Consider the following 17,022-nt stretch of genomic DNA (forward strand, 5'->3'; position numbering starts at 1 on the left):
TCCTTCCTGATGCTGTCACCTGACTTGTTGTTTTCTAATTGTTGATTGCTGTGCTCCTTCCTTCTTTGATGATACCTAAAATAGGGTTCTTTTTGAGCAGACAGAGAACAGGTAATGTTTAATAATTTGAACAAAATTTTACTTGAGATCCAGAGAGGACATCTTGCCCTTCCCAGAATCCTTTGCAATATGTTAATCACCTCATATAGAGTACCGAAGTGCGACGTCATAAAATTTTCTTTTTTGCATTTCAGCATTTTCATGACCATATTTCAGTAGAACATGATAAAAAACATCCACAGTCCAAATTTGGTGGGAATCGGATCATTAGAGCCTGGTTCATAATATGGCGCAGGCCAATTTACACTGATTTCAATGGGCAATCAGTGTATTCATTGGCGGTTCATATTCTGGCCCTCATGATCCGATTCCCACCAAATTTGGACTGTGGATGTTTTTCATCATGCTCCACCGATACATGGTATTCAAAACGCTGAAATGCAAAAAAAGTTTTCTGTGACGTCATCACTTCGGTACTCTATAATCAAATGACATTTCTACATCTTGTTGCCCAGCCCTGTAAAAGATGCTGAGAATAGACTAACTAAACAGGGGTCGTTAATCAAAGAAGTACCATTATGCATTAGGATGTGCTCTGTTAATTGTGATACTTTTTGTTATAAAGACACATTTTGAACTTCACAGCCTGCAAGTACAGAAAACTAGAACTGAAAAAAAAAATGCATTGTGGGAAGTGTAAAATATCTTTTCTATTTGAGATTAATGGTGACGGGTAAAATTTTCAAAGGAGCAGAATTTTTAAAGCCATCCTCCATGCAGTGCTGCTCACAAAACAACTTTATTGGGACCAAGATGTACTGTATAAGCCAATATTTTCTTGTGAAAATATGTCTGCATTTTGACGTAAATTAAAGGAACATTTAGCAATTTGTTAATTTTGTAGTTCCTCAATCCTGTCCCCATATGTGCAATGCATTATTGAAGATTTTGTATGTCTTTAATTTAAGGGTTATAGCTGAATTCACAAAATTTCTGAAAATAAAACCCTCACAAAAGTAACCACTTATACAATACATCAGTTTTGGTCAATATTTCAAGCCAGTCAGTATGCCACTGCTCAAGATACAGAGAAAATGCAGCTTGCTTGTCTTGCTTATGCCATATTGGAGACAAAGAAATTTAATACCAACCCTTTCTCTTACTTTTAGAACAATGCAACCTGCATAGATCTGAATGAGGCATTTCAGTGTGATTGTCTACCAGGCTGGGAGGGCGCCCTCTGTGAGCTTGAGACCGATGAATGCATGCCCAATCCATGTCAGAATGGTGCCCAATGCACGGACAAATTTCTGGACTATCGGTAAGTTTAAAAAGTATACATTTTATGTTTTAAGGAATCAAGTATGGTAGCGATAGTATGTTGTATAGGTATTGTAGAGCTATTATTTGCTTGATAGAATTAGACCATCTGACAATCTTTGTGATTGCACGCACTCAGCATTGTGAGTGAAATCAAACTTGCATGCTGCAAAGGCGGAGGAGACTAATATCATGCTAAGAAAGTATCACAGACCCAGGGAATTATACTGTGGATTTTGGCACAATTGCAGGTACCTTGATCTGTGGCCATTGCTTCGCATGACCTTTCACCCCTTTTTAAGCATCTGCTTAAATTTGTTCTACCATGTGTTTTTTCCCTTTCATCAAGAAGACCCAATTTAGACATCTTGCAAATCTATTCAGTTTCTTAAACTGCTTTATATTTTTTCCCAATTTCAGATGTGTATGCACCTCAGGCTGGACAGGCATAAACTGCACAGACGATATAGATGAATGCGCTTCTTTCCGTGCCTCAACAGCGCCACCTGTCAAAATGGTCGTGACAACTTCACCTGCCAGTGTCCTCCTTTCTACATGGGCAACATTTGTGAAGTGAACTTTGACCCTTGTGATGTGACCTATGACCCATGTCAGAATAATGCAACATGTGTGACACAAAATGATGGCACTGCTGTGTGTGTTTGTATTGCCGGTAAGGTTAAAATTTATCAGTATGTGTAGATTTATTAAAACAGGCATGACAATTTTCAGGTTTAAACCTGAATTCTGTTTTTTTCTTACCAAATTTTAACATTATTATTTGTTTCCAAGCCATTTGGGGGTATCATTTCTCAATTTCACATGCTTTTTCAGGTCTTCTATCAGTTTCAGGCTTTTCCGTAAAAGTTCATTCTCTATGTCTGTTAAAAGCAACTTGATATAAAATGCTTTTTCATTCTTATATTGTAGTGATCAATGTGCTCGCCTCTACCCGTAGACGTAGGTGATGAGGCGCATATTAATATTCTTATTTCGGACCTCCAAATGTTTGCAGGTATGCATATACTTATATTTACTGTTCAATTTCCATAGGTTTCCAAGGCATCCACTGCGAGGTTGACATCAATGAATGCGAATCCAATCCATGCTACAACAATGCTACATGTATGGATATAACCAATGGGTACTTCTGTATTTGTCAGCGGGGTTTCATTGGAGAGAGATGCGAGGAGAATATTGATGACTGTATGCCTGGAGCCTGTGCTAATGGAGGCACTTGTGTGGACCTTGTCAATGAGTAAGTTATGGAAGATATAAAAGACTTAGATTTAAATATAAGTTTGTAAGCCATAAGTATGGCTTTATTGGGATTGATGTGATTGGGAAATATTGATGACTGTATGCCTGGAGCCTGTGCTAATGGAGGCACTTGTGTGGACCTTATCAATAGGTAAGTCATGAATGGTATGAAAGACTTAGATTTAAATATAAGTTTGTATAAATGTGATTTTTTTTTCTTTATTGCTATTGATGTGATTGTGAAATATTGATTGCCTGGGGTGTGTGCTAATGGAGGACATTTGTGATGGATAAGTTATAAGACAAAAAATCAGGGGAATTCCAAATGCCAATCCGAAAAATAGGTCCACTTTTGGTTATAAAAAACATTGAAAATCATCCCTCTGACCCAATGCCGTAAATGCTTTTTGAAAAAATGGAAAGGAAAGAAGGAAGGAATTTCAAGATGTACTTACTATACATTCATGTGCAGGATGAGCGGGCGCTTCTGTGTTTCGACTTTAGGCCCATACACTCATCCTGAATTACTTGCTTTTGTCATGTGTAAGAAATGTAAAATGTGTAAATATACTGTTATTTTGTTTGTTACTTTGTTTGTATTTTGCAAGTAATTTAAATAGATATTGTTAAGAGAGAAGATGAACATTGAATTTGTTTGTTTTGGTTGGGATTCAAACCTGAGGCCCCTTGTCTGCCAATTAAGCACTAGGTGGGCAACTGGTAGCCATGGATGTTTATCATCCCCAGATGTGTTTCCTGCATACAACATCATTAATGTTCTGGACTCATGATATGTGATAATCATCATGCTTATGAGTTGCTCCTCTCAGGAAAGAAAGGAAGGGCAATATAAATTTGTAGATATGTGACACAATTTGTTCCATGGAGGCCAAAGGAGGCAAATTTGAAACTGAGATAAAGGCAAAAATATATATGCAGTAAAAAACAATAAAATATATAAAAAAAAGTATGCTAGTATAATAGCCTAATGTTTTTATAAGTTAATAATTAAGTCAATTTGAACCTGTCACATTTGAAAGCTCTGTAAAAATATACTAATCAGTAAATATTTCCTGTTTTTTTGTTCTTTTAGATTTCAATGTGAATGCCCTCCAGGATGGAATGGTCCAAACTGCACTGATGACCTTGACGAGTGTGCGTCTCAACCATGCCAGAATGGCGCCACCTGTCATGATCATGTAGATAGTTATGAGTGCGAGTGTGCACCTGGCTTCATGGGTAAGGATGTATATTAAAGTAACTAAAATGTTTATATCAGTGAACCACACAACATGTACAGTATGCATCATGCTAGGTATGTCGCGATCCTCAATGCAATACTAAAATTGAGGGTGTGTCGGGTTGTACGCATGCTTATTGTTTTTACCCTTAACAGTGCTTGGACATAAATTTGTAACTGTTACCACATTTTCATTTATTCAATTAAAGTTAACCCTAACTTAAGCCTAATCCAAACTGTAAAGTTTATGGAAATCTTGTAGCCATAGTTTATCTGTAACCAGTGTTCGAAATAAGGAAAATATGGAGGTTGTCCCGAGGATAACCAAAGCTTATATTCTGCTTGTCCTCAAAACATTTTGGTTGTCCCCAAAATGTGCCATATTTTTGAGTGCAAAAAGTCACATTTGTTTGTTGTCTTTTGTTCTGGAAAATCCATAGCCACAAATTGCTAAACCTGTGCAAGCTTCAAAATTCGCCATTCTGACCAGTGATCATGCAGATAAAGCACTGCCACCATTGGGTAACTCGGTGAAATTGGTTAATTAAAAATGTTCAGAAAGGGGTTCAGAACTGGACATGCTGAACAAGTAGACATCACATCATATTATAATACTATGTGCTAGCAGTGTGGTCTATAGATCTCGCTTAAGGATACAAATTACAATCATACATGAAATCAAAAGTAAAAATTTAATTTCAAGTTTTATATTTTATCAATCATGATTTTAGAGGTAAAATATAGTGGTTGTCCAGGGGATAAGTACATAGCTCAATATGGTTGTCCCCAGTGATTTTTGGACAAGAGGACAAGAACACTGTCTGTAACCCTCACTCACTCACAGTACCTACTTGGTTGACTTTCCTGCATGCAGGTCCATATCTCATTTAATTATTATTCATTGTCATCACAAAGAAGTTCCACATAGGGCTTGCTTGGCCAGCCACATTTCTTTTGCCATAACTGGGTTTCCACATCACTGGATTTGACATTATCTGCCTTGTACTTTGTAAACAGTGACCTGCAAACTTTTCTTTTCTTAAAAAGATCTATATCATTGGGAGTTCTCCATACCAGAGATACCAACCCTCCCTATTTTAGAGGGAGGCTCCCTATTTAAGGTAAAGATCAAAAGGTTATTTACAGATGTAATTTTGAAAACCTCCTTTTTTTTTTTGTTTGAATGCTCCTATTTCCTGGATGTTAATGTTGGCATCTCTGCCATACATGTACATCTGTAACCCTAGTTGTAATCTATATGTGATCATTACCCAAATATAATAACACTAATTCTAAAAGAATATCATGAGGTATGAGGCCAAATAATCATATGATTTAGAGAGCAATATCGATGTTAAATTTGGCATACAAATTTAATTTAAATCAACATTTTTCTTTTCCTTCCATGTACAGTATCTTTTGTGTATTCCATAAACAATATCAAAATATTCTTAAGCCATATTCTTTTAATGCTTTTAATATTTTCCAATTATTCAGGAGTCAACTGCCAGACTGATATGGATGAATGTGCCCTCTACGATCCATGCCGTAATGGTGCAGCATGCGTTGATCTTATCGCAGACTATGAGTGCATATGTACACCAGGGTTTGAAGGCAGACATTGTGAAATCAATACTGATGAATGTGTGCCTTTTCCTTGTCACAATGGAAGGTAGGTTACAGTCGCAAGCAACAAGGTTTTGTGCACTTTCAGGTTGAAAAGGTTGTTGAACTTCCGACAGGTGTGCTTTTGCAGAAGCACCTAATTTAGAGAATAAACGATAGGAATTTGTATTTTGACTATCCTCTACCTTGTGATAGACAACAGGCAGGTCCAATATTTATAGTAGTGGATGCCGCCGCAACTACGATATAATATTGGACCTGCCTGTCGTCTATCATATAGAGTATTGTAAAAACAAAAATTCATATCGTTTATTCTCATTCTTAGTCAGTTAAATATTATTTTAATAATTGTAAACTATTTTTTAAAGCAAAAATTAAGTTACCGTTATAAAAATTTCCTTTTTTCTAAAATGAACGAAACTTGTTTACAGCTTCACATCTTTTGTTGCGCGTACTGCTAGCACTTGCGAGTAATGCAAACTGCGTCTACGCATACAACGCGATACATACGCGCACCTCTACGAGCATTTTACGCGTTATCAACACTCATGATGACGTGGGGTCATCTACCGCCTAATAGACGACACCCAAAATCATGCGATTGTCCAATCAGATTATGTGTTTACGTAATAGACCACTCTCACTGACTAAGAAGAAACAATACATAGGAACAGCCAATGTCCAAAGACACATAGTTTTTGTCCAGGTCTGCCTAGGCTTTGCACAGACAGGGATTATCTCTAGAGTTTTGTGCCCAGAAATGTACAGACATCCCGAAATCAAAACAGAATGCTACAGGTCTTACCTAGGGTTGCCCAAAAATGTCCAGAACATTGGATTGTTACCTTGATTTGAAATGCCATGGCAAATAAGCATTAATTATAAAAGCTATTGTAGTAGGGAATAAAGGAATGAATTGCCTGGCAAGTCCAATGTCACATACCTATGCACACTGGTCTCGGAGACAGACCTTATTATTTGTGCCCTACGAACAGAACAACAAACATTATATGTTTTTAATTTTTATCCTGTCACAGCTGTGTTGATCTCATCAATGGCTACCGTTGCGAGTGTTTTGATGGATATCAGGGATTTAATTGTACAGAGGATATAGACGAATGCAACAGTGCCCCCTGTCAGAATGATGCGTTGTGCATCAACTATGTCAACGGATATACTTGTGTGTGCTTACCAGGATTTACAGGTATGTTATAGTTGTCTGTCCAGTTGGGGTATTCCAGTTGAAATCCATACACCCCAGGCAAGATGTGACCTTAATCTTCCACATATGGAATGTGAATTTCAAATGGGGTTACATGAATTAATCGGTGACTCCATTTGAAATCTACACTCCCTGTGTGGGAGATTAATGTCATGTCTTTCATAGGGGGTGTACAGTTTTAGAATAGTACATACTGCAGGGAACAATCAATCAATCATGCCATGCCCATATCATGTTTTATGCAGACACTTTATTATTCAAAGTACATACTTTATGACAGTCAAGTTAGCGCAGTTGATAGGACATCATCCTAATTTGAAATTCCCCTTGACAAGAAACTAGCTGCTTAATTTTCTCAATTTATACCAGTATGCTACTCGGGGGGGGGCTCTATTGCTGTTTTACAGCTATAATGTGTAATTTGATGTGCAGTGTATCATCGAATCATTGACTTATAAACTGTGCGTATATAGTAATTTGTCTTTATGATACATCTTATTTGTACATCTCAGCTGCGTAAAGCTCCGCTAAATAACGATCGGCGAGCTAATTCACGCATTGACTATAATTAAAGTTATAGGCACTGGAAAGAAATAGCAATTTCATTTGTTGGCTCAAAATTAAAAGGGGACATATGTGATCAGTGAAAACTAACATTTTAATTCTTTATTCACAGGAGTCAATTGCGAGATAGATATGGATGTGTGCACCAATACCACACTGTGTTACAATGGTGCAACATGTCTAGATGGGCCAGGTGACAGTTACACATGTCAGTGTGCTTCAGGATATGAAGGACCAATGTGTACATTTGATATAGATGAGTGTGCTTCAGACCCTTGTGTTAATGGTGCAACTTGCCATGACTTGGTTAACTTTTACAATTGTACCTGTGCTGATGGTGAGTCAAAAAATCTGCTGTGTGTTTATGGACAAAGCTGCTTGGGTGGATTTTTTTAAATTATGTCAAGCATGTCTAGACATTAACAGCTGAAAACTAATAGATAATGCTGACGAAACTTTTTCCAGGCACAAGTGAGCTGCTGAAGGGGGGGGTGTCACTGTAGATAGCCGACCGGGGCATTTTTACAGGACAGGCAAATGTAGAGCCAACAATCGCTCTTTTTACCCAGATATGAACCAACTGTAACAATTTATTTGTCAGGTTCAAGTCAGGCGGCGGATGACATGATCGAGCCGGCAACTTGTGAAACCGCCCGGCCGTATGGCATTTTCCAATATAGTCGGTTAGTTTTGTGGGGTTCATTATCGAACCCAACGGTTTTAGCTTGTATTTATATTATTTTTCAACATAGGCCTATTTGTTTGTGATATTTCAAGCGTTTTAAAATTTCATAATAATCCCATTCAATTACACGGTTGACGATGAAAATTTACTGAATTTAGAGAATGCAATGCGGCCACCACCTGGTTCAAGTTTGATTTCTCAGAACTGGTAAGGTGTATGATAGTGAAACCTTGTGGAATAAAGCATATGGCCCTCCTTAAATTTTTTGAAAGTGTCACTACCCCAGAGGAGCTCCCCCAGGGTCCTTTCTGTTACTCTCCATGCAGCTCTATTGCAGCACTCGTAATGACACTTTTTTAAAATTTAAATAAAAAGAATTTCTATTAGTAAGTTTGACCCTGTTGAAATGATGTGCTTAAAGGTGGAGGCATTGTGGCCAGCCTTTGCGTCAAAACTGCAAAATGTCTTGTCGTTTTTGATGATGTACATGTAGGCCCTATGTTTAATATAGCATTTTGTCTTTGCTCTTCCAGGCTGGACTGGTGACAGATGTGATCAGGATATAAATGAATGTAATTCAAGCCCATGTCAGAATGGCGGAATATGCGTTGAACAACAACCCGGTCTAGGTTATCGCTGTTTCTGCCCTCAGGGCTTTACTGGTGACCTCTGTCAGATTGACCTGGATGGGTGCCAATCACGTCCTTGCGACAACGGAGGCACTTGTGTCGATCAACGTAATGGCTACTTGTGCGTATGTCCAGCTGGATTCATTGGGCCTGACTGTGGCACAAGTGTAGATGAGTGCACAAGTGAGCCTTGTCTGAACGGTGCTACTTGTGTTGATCGACAAAATGGCTACTTCTGCCGGTGTCCAACAGGCTACAGAGGGGATCGTTGCGAGATTCCTGAGCCGTGTTTGAGTAACCCATGTTTTAACGGAGCTACGTGTGTTAATAATGGGAACGGTTATTTGTGTCGGTGTCAAATTGGTTTTGTTGGCCCCCGATGTGAGTTAGCTAATCCGTGTTCATCTGCACCATGTTTGAACGGAGGAATTTGTACGATTAGTAATGCAGGTGCTTATGTTTGTCAATGTCCAGATAATTTTGGTGGCAGGAACTGTGAGCAAGCACTCCCGATATCCTCGAGTACACCTGCAAGTGTACCAGAAAGCAGAAGTTTCCCGCCATCTGTACAACCAAGCACAGAACATATATCAATAAGTGATGTTATCACAGCCTTGCCTGCGTCTTCGACAACAAGAATTGCCATGACAACAGTTTTGTCACCAAGTGTACTTGAGCCAACCAGGCCTATGACTAGTTTTGCTCCTCAGCGTACACCGTTGATATCACCATCCAGTCAGCTACAAAGTACAGGTATTGTAATTCAAGTGTTGCTGTTGTCGTAAATTAACACATTTCTTCATCACGTAATCTGTTGCCTCTTTATTACACCAGGGTCCATTTCACTAAACTTTTAACCCTTTCTTACTCTAGTAACCGTTCGTAAAGTTACAAATACCCAATACCAGATGTAATTTAACGAAGGTCCCTGTGGTAAATCCCTGTTTAGTTTAGTGGAATTTGAACTGACTTGTCATAAGTTATGAGCGATTTCAAGACTTACGAAGCTTTGTAAAGTTTAGTAAAATGGTCTGTAGTGTTAATCCAAAATACTGATAACTCCTATCATCTTGTTTGCTAACAGAAATATTGAGAGGGCATTTTCATTTGAGACAAACACTGCCCGTGTGAAAGCTTAAGTCTTCCACAGAGGGAGTATGGGTTTCTAATGGAATATATAATTGGGTAAATTCCATTTGGAATACTCACTCCAGTTGTGGAAGATAAAGGTACAGGGGAAATATGGGTTTAAAAATAATTTAAAAATCAAGTTTAACAGGGGAAACGGTTCCAGACCTGCCAACTGTCCCTCATTTGGGGTTTACCAAAGTGAAAATGAGGGACAGTTCTGTTTTCTGAAAATTTCTGTGATTGCAAAATTAAATGTAAGAACAGCAGAAAATGTCTCTTTAAAATTTGCTATAGCATTCTCTTTAGTCTATTGTGATAAATTCAGACCTGCAAAACCTTCCCTGAATTCTGAAAGTATTGCACACCAAAAGTCTTTAAATTTGTCGGTAGGTGGTTTGTGTACATGTACAAGGTTTTGGTCTCAATGTCCCTCAGTCTGACTTCGGTAGGTTGGCAGGTCTGGAAACCAGTTGAAACCCATAATAATAGTTTACTTAATCATTGTTAAAAGCTATATCATAGACTAAACCATCTCACATTTCACCGATAACATTCTTGTCGTAACCACCCACTGTTTGTTTCTTCTTCATCTTTTACTTCAGCACTTTCTCATAGTATACTAACCACACCACCCCTGGTCACAACCCTCATCACAACCCTTGACAATCCCTCAGCAACTTTGGTGGTGGGTACACAAGTCAGTACAATGGATTATACAATGGTCAGTACTAGCATGTTCACTGCAATGTTTCCCAGCATGATGGCAAGCATGACTGTAATAGCTCCCAGCATGACCGATGGTCCATATAGCATGACACAGATTGCCCATAGTTCAGATGTCACATATAGCATGTCAACGGTCACATACACCATGTCAGAAGTCATTTCAAGTTTGATATTGGATACTACTTCAAACCTGCTTCTTGCTAGTTCCAGCATGACTGATGGACTATACAGCATGACCCAGAGTGTAACCAGCAGTTTTGATGTCAGCGTGTCAGAGGTCATTTATACCATGTCAGAGGTCATTCCGTTCCATAGCATGTCACTGGTTAGCCCTAGTGAATCAGATATCGAAATGAGTAAAACATCCATCGCAAGTGATGCCATAATCATGTCATCTGCATCAGAAATTACATCGGCACCAACCAGCAGACTTATCACACCAAGTATGTCAGAGGTCATTTCAACAGAGGTTGTCTCCAGCATTGTAGAATATTCAAGTTACTTGACTGATGCTGTGACAGCAAGTGGTCCCCAACATACTACAACATTACTTAGGTCTGACATTTCATCTACCCCGGTGCAGTCCCTTACATTGGATTTGACACCAAGCATGTCAGAGGTCAAGCCTATATCAAAAATCATCATGCCAAGCATGTCAGAGGTCAAACCATCAAAGGTCATCATGCCAAGCATGTTAGAGGTTACTGTCATATCATCAGATGTTGTCACCAGTATGATAGAATATACAACCCATGTCAGCAGCATCCCTGCAAGTGATACACTGTTTTCGACCATATTTTCTGTGTCTGATATTGGCCCTACGCAAATGCAAACACATTCACCCAGTTCACTTTCATTGCAAACAAGTTCATTACATACCAGCATGCAATCTGTTACTATGACATATCCCAGCATGCAATCTGCTACTGTGACATATCCCAGCATGCAATCTGCTACTATGACATATCCCAGCATGCAATCTGCTACTATGACATATCCCAGCATGCAATCTGCTACTATGACATATCCCACCATGCAATCTGCTACTATGACATATCCCAGCATGCAGTTTGTTACACTGTCATATCCCAGCATGCAGCTTGATACCATAACAACAACTCTATTAGTTACAGAATCTGCCATTTTAGAGCCTTCATCTGCAAGAGCAAGCATATCTACTTCAGGCTTACCTAATGTTCATTTCACTACTGCCATGCATCCAAGTCTGCTTCGTTCACCAATTGATCCCAGCATGCAATATGTTACCATGATGTATCCCAGCATGCAGCATATCACCATGACAACTAGTTTGTTAGCTACTGAATCTATCATGGTTGAATCTGAAACATCAGTATTTTCTGCAACAAGTATATATAATCCTAGTATCCAGACCTCAAGTAGGACAACATCTAAAACTGTATCTTTACAGCCATTTACAAAAACTGACTCAATTCAACCCTCAGTTTTACCAAGGAGTGTGACATTAACAGAATCTCTCCAAGAACCAACTATAGACTCTTCATTGCCTTATTTGAGCTTGGAAACTTCATTCATAATCACAACTGCTGTGATAACTTCCGCAGTCCCAAATCTTCATTTAACTACCACCGTGCATTCAAGTCTGCTTCGTTCACCAATTGATCCCAGCATGCAATCTGTTACCATGATGTATCCCAGCATGCAACATATCACCATGACAACTAGTTTGTTTGCTACTGAATCTATCATGGATGAACCTAAAACGTCTGCAGCAATGACTAGTGTTCATGGCCAGACCTCGTCAAGCATACCAGCATTTGAAACTGTAACTTTGAAGCTATTTACTGATTCAGTTCAACCTTCATTTTTACCAAGCAGTATGCCGACAGAATCTCGTGTACATGTAGAATCCACGATAGATTCTTCACTGCCCCATTTTATTTTAGAAACTTCATTCATAACCACAACTGCTGTGATAAGTCATAGTTTTGCAACATCAGATTTCCAGACTGTGATAAAGCCTACAGAATTAACCACAACCATGCCAACCCTAACCTCCATCACAGACTTTGGCCCCAGTAGCACACATCAAACACCTCCCATCCCTGAAATCCCTTCTCATTTTACATCATCAAATTTTGAGACTGCAATAGAGACTACAGCATTCACCACAATCACCCAAATTGTATCAGTCATAGCCTCCATCACAGAATTCATCTCTAGCACATCACTACTAACACCAACCATAGCACGTAGTAACACATTGATGATTAGTGACACTATGATGTCAACTCCTATGGTGGCGGTTTCAAGTAGCATGTTGGGTAAGGTTATCACATTTTGAATAATTCTTCTCTATGTACCTTTAGATGTAATCTTTGTACTATAACCTTGACCAAATCTGTATCCTAACTGTAACCTGGGGCATGTCCATATACAGGTGCCAGGTATACCAGAAAAAGGGCCTTTTAGTTAAAATCTAATTTTTGAAATAAAATGGGGTCATTCTGTACAAAACCTGAAAAACTGGGGCTATTGGGTAGAAGACTGCAAAAAGAGGGCCATAAAATGAGGTCACTGGGTATGGGTAAACACAGTGAAGTATAGAGAAATTAGGTAGCAGACTGCAAAAGGTAAGGTCAGTAAGGGCATGGACATCTCAATATGGGGGGGGGGGGAGGACCAATGAGGAATAGTTTCTGTTTGGGTTTCTGTTGTTGTTGTTGTTCTTCTTCTTTTGTTGTTGTTGTTGTTGTTCTTCTTCTTTTGTTGTTGTTGTTGTTGTTGTTGTTGTTGTTGTTGTTATTGTAGTTGATTCAGTTTCATATTTGGTCTATTTTTATGCCCTATTTATTAACAATGAATGATCTGCAAACTAGACTAATTATTGGCATATTTACTTCAAATTGCCTTTTTTCTGTTTTCCAGATACAATACCAATCCAGCCAACACCATCCCAATCTGACATTTTTCCAAGAACATCAGCAGAAATGATATTTCCTAGCACACCAATGATGCCAACATCTTCAGGTGGGGCATTGTTTCCTAGCACACCGATGATGCCAACATCTTCAGGTGGGGCAATGTTTCCTACCACACCGATGATGCCAACATCTTCAGGTGCAGCAATATTTCCTAGCACACCTACGATGCCTACATCAGCTTTACAACCATCACCACTGGCATCCAACAGACTGTCATCGTCAACTCTTGATCACACCACTAGTTTGACACCATCATCTAGTATGTCCCTACCAGAATTGTCTACCCATGGTACTCCTTCTCCCAGTATACCAGCAACATCAGCTGCATCATCCGTGCAGTCACAGCTACCGGTTACTTCATCAGGTCAATTTTATACCACTGCTCCAACTGGGTTATCTTCATCTTTACCAACTTCATCTATTCCTTTAAGTGGAACTCCACTGATGCCATCAGAAGGTGGAAGATCTGCTACTGAGGTCCTCTTCACCACAGTGCTTCAGCCAGAACCTACCATAGTCCCTGTATCTACTCAGCAGATTCAGCCAACACCAACAAGGGTGCCTTTTTCAACCGAAGACTTGCCAGCAATATCAAGTCCATTCCCACCTACAGATTTGTTATCTAGAACTCAAGTTCAAGATATCAGCACTATCATCAGTGCAACCGCTTCAAAAGTGTCTTCTTCTACTGAAATAGTACCACCTTTGACTGAAATAGTTCCACCTTCGACTGAAATAGTTCCACCTTCGACTGAAATAGTTCCACCTTCGACTGAAATAGTATCAATTTCAACAGACGTGAAAACTGTCTTACAAAGTTCCAAACAAGTGCCTTTTACATCCATTTTGCCAACCACAAGAGATGTTATACCACAAAGTTCTAGAGAACTACCCATATCTTCAGATGTTCTGCAATCATCACAAGCAGTAGACTCAACAGCACAAATCCTACCCCAATCCTCAATCATTCCTACCCTAACCAAACCATACTCAACAAGATCTGATATATTTTCATCTGCGGACATTTCTCCTACAGCAAGCGTTGTGGTGAGCGAGGTATTATCATCAACTGTCAGTATACCAATCACAGAGAGGTTACCAAAAACAACTCAAATTTCTCCATCTCAAATTTCAGCATCATCAGGGGACCTACAGCCATTTTCAACCACACCTATTTATCCAACAAGTATTATGCCAAGTACTATATCACCAACACCTACTTTGGTTCTAAGTACAATAGAGCCACCAAACACAATGCAAAGTTTACCAACTGCTTCTCAAATGTTACCATCAACTGAGGAGTTTCAATCACTTCCAACTTTCAGCGTTAACCCGTCAGGTGTTTTTGGAACTCAACTATCATCAGCAATGCACATTTCCCCATCTGCTTCTCAGATGCCACAATCAACAGATCTTCAATCACTTCCAACTTTCAGCGCCAAGCCAACAGGTGTCGTTGCCAGTACAATATTACCAACAACAATGTTGGTTCCAAGCACTGAGATACTACCTATGACAACTATTATATCAAGACCTGCTTCTCATGTATCACAGTCGACAGGAGGTCTTGAATCACTTTCATACTCTGACATTTATCCAAGTACTACTCCAGTTCCTTATAGTACAAAAGAGGTCCCACAGACAACTCCAATCTTGCCAACTTCTTCACTAATATTGCAATCAACAGGCTACACCTTGACAACAATTCAACCCTCATTGAGTCCTTCAATTATTGCTTCAACATCTGCAATGGTCTTGCCGTCTGAGACATCATTTACACCACCAATGTCATCAGAACTTGCTTCTGGATCAAATGTTTTGATGTCATCTGTAACAGCTGAACTACCAACAGTCGGGCCTTCAATGTTCACTTTGTTACCAAGTACAGTGGCAGATCAGACCAAAGCAGTCACCGATGTTGTCAGTCTTGTTTCATCCAGCACTAGCAAGAGAGCTTCATCTGATGTTATCATAGAATCAACAAACCTGGCATCCAGTATAGTTGAAAGAAGTGATGTCTTTGCAACTTCTCATGTGGTTTCACTGGACGCAAGTTTTACCACAGTACCAACTTTAACAAGCACACAAGTGGTGATGTCATCACCAGTGGGATCTGCAGCTTCTGACTTTATCACAACATCAATAGAGAAGTCTCTAGTGCCATCTGGCCTTCCTGTGACAGCATCCCAAAAATCTTTGGAACCATCTGAAATTGTGATGACATCAATTGCAAGGTCTCTGCAACCATCAGGAGTTCTAATGTCATCGATACCAAGCTCTCTTAAACCTTCTGATCTTCCAGTGACATCGATACTGAGATCTTTACAACCTTCTGGCATTCCAATGATATCAACAACAAAGACTTTGGAGCCATCTGGAATTCCATTGTCATCAACACCAAGCTCTCTTGGTCCATCTAGCTTCCCAGTGACATCGATACTGAGATCTTTACAGCCATCTGATATTCCAATGATATCATCTGCTGCATTAACCCCATCTTTATCGCCAACACCATCATTGATGCCACAGATGTCATCTCGGGTTGTTTCCATATCACCCACAGATGTCATGACATCTCGACTACCACTCTCATCTTTGGGTCAAAGTACCTTTGTCCGTGCATCGCCTAGCTCAACCCAAAGTATATTACCAACCATTACACCAAGTGCCAGTATGGTTCCTCCAACTGTCTCACAACTTCCCACTACTCAGTTTACAACTACGCAACCTACGGCAACAAAGCCAACAGCGCCCCCTACATGCCGTGATGGTCTGTGTCAAAATGGCGGTACGTGCATGGACACAACATCAAGCGAGGGTGTGGTGATGGCTGAGTGTGACTGTTTGTGGAACTTTACAGGAAGATTCTGTCAGAAAGGTAAGAAACTGATTCTTTCTTTTTAACCCCATGAGAACTACCTGCCGATTGGCCAAAAAGAAGTTTTCATTATCAATTGGCCCAATCAGCAACATTGTTAGAATAATTTCACCACGCAAAAAAAAATGGGTTGAATTATTTGCAAAGCTCCATTCTGATTGGTAATTAAAGTGAAGATATCATGTTCGATCAGCAGGTAATGGTCAGGGGGTTAAGAATTCACCAAAAGGGGGAACGGGGCAGGCTTGAGGCCAGTGGTTCTCAACTGGTGTCTTGTGCATCACTTGTGGCACTTTGACGCATCCCGAATGGCACATATAGTAAGCTTTCACAACATATGATACAAGTTTAAGTCAAGCCCCTGGACCCCACCCGTTAGTCGCTCCACTCCCCTGTGCTCTCATGGATAGTGGTACTTCAGAATTTTCTGCATTTGAAAGTGGCACTTTCTACATGAAGGAATTTAGTTGAGAACCCCTGCCCGAGGCACTCAATCCATCCAGCAAAAGAACTTAATTGATAATAGTTTTTCATGCTTTGAGTAATATTGAAATCACCTTGATAATTTAAAGGCCCATTCAGTGGTTTGCTCATCCGGACAATCGTAAAAATCATCAAAATTCAGATTTTGGTACCTTTGTCATTGTCATAAATGTGCTAACGTTGCCTGTTAGTGGTCTGGACAAAAGCTGTGTATTTAACACAAAATAGAGGCATA

General features: G+C 39.5%; 2 protein-coding genes across 3 annotated transcripts in view; both read left to right on the forward strand.

Annotated features, from left to right (window-relative positions):
• Positions 1 to 15,151, forward strand: part of LOC140161981 (uncharacterized) — a gene marked incomplete at its 3' end in the record, with an annotated part of 39,169 nt that extends 24,018 nt beyond the window's left edge. The window contains exons 16-24 of the mRNA XM_072185273.1: positions 1,230 to 1,381; positions 1,801 to 1,919; positions 2,434 to 2,638; positions 3,734 to 3,879; positions 5,378 to 5,552; positions 6,544 to 6,710; positions 7,405 to 7,629; positions 8,511 to 9,359; positions 13,371 to 15,151. Coding sequence (XP_072041374.1) covers positions 1,230 to 1,381; positions 1,801 to 1,919; positions 2,434 to 2,638; positions 3,734 to 3,879; positions 5,378 to 5,552; positions 6,544 to 6,710; positions 7,405 to 7,629; positions 8,511 to 9,359; positions 13,371 to 15,151 — 3,819 coding nt within the window. The remainder of the gene's footprint in view (positions 1 to 1,229; positions 1,382 to 1,800; positions 1,920 to 2,433; positions 2,639 to 3,733; positions 3,880 to 5,377; positions 5,553 to 6,543; positions 6,711 to 7,404; positions 7,630 to 8,510; positions 9,360 to 13,370) is intronic.
• LOC140163035 (protein eyes shut homolog) overlaps positions 15,112 to 17,022 on the forward strand; it is an 83,329-nt gene continuing 81,418 nt past the window's right edge. For both annotated transcript variants that reach the window (XM_072186377.1, XM_072186376.1), the window contains exon 1: positions 15,112 to 16,304. In XM_072186377.1, the coding sequence (XP_072042478.1) occupies positions 15,176 to 16,304 (1,129 nt within the window). In that variant the 5' untranslated portion in view covers positions 15,112 to 15,175. The remainder of the gene's footprint in view (positions 16,305 to 17,022) is intronic.

Source organism: Amphiura filiformis, chromosome 10 (genome assembly GCF_039555335.1).
Source record: "Amphiura filiformis chromosome 10, Afil_fr2py, whole genome shotgun sequence".
Lineage (NCBI taxonomy): Eukaryota > Metazoa > Echinodermata > Ophiuroidea > Amphilepidida > Amphiuridae > Amphiura > Amphiura filiformis.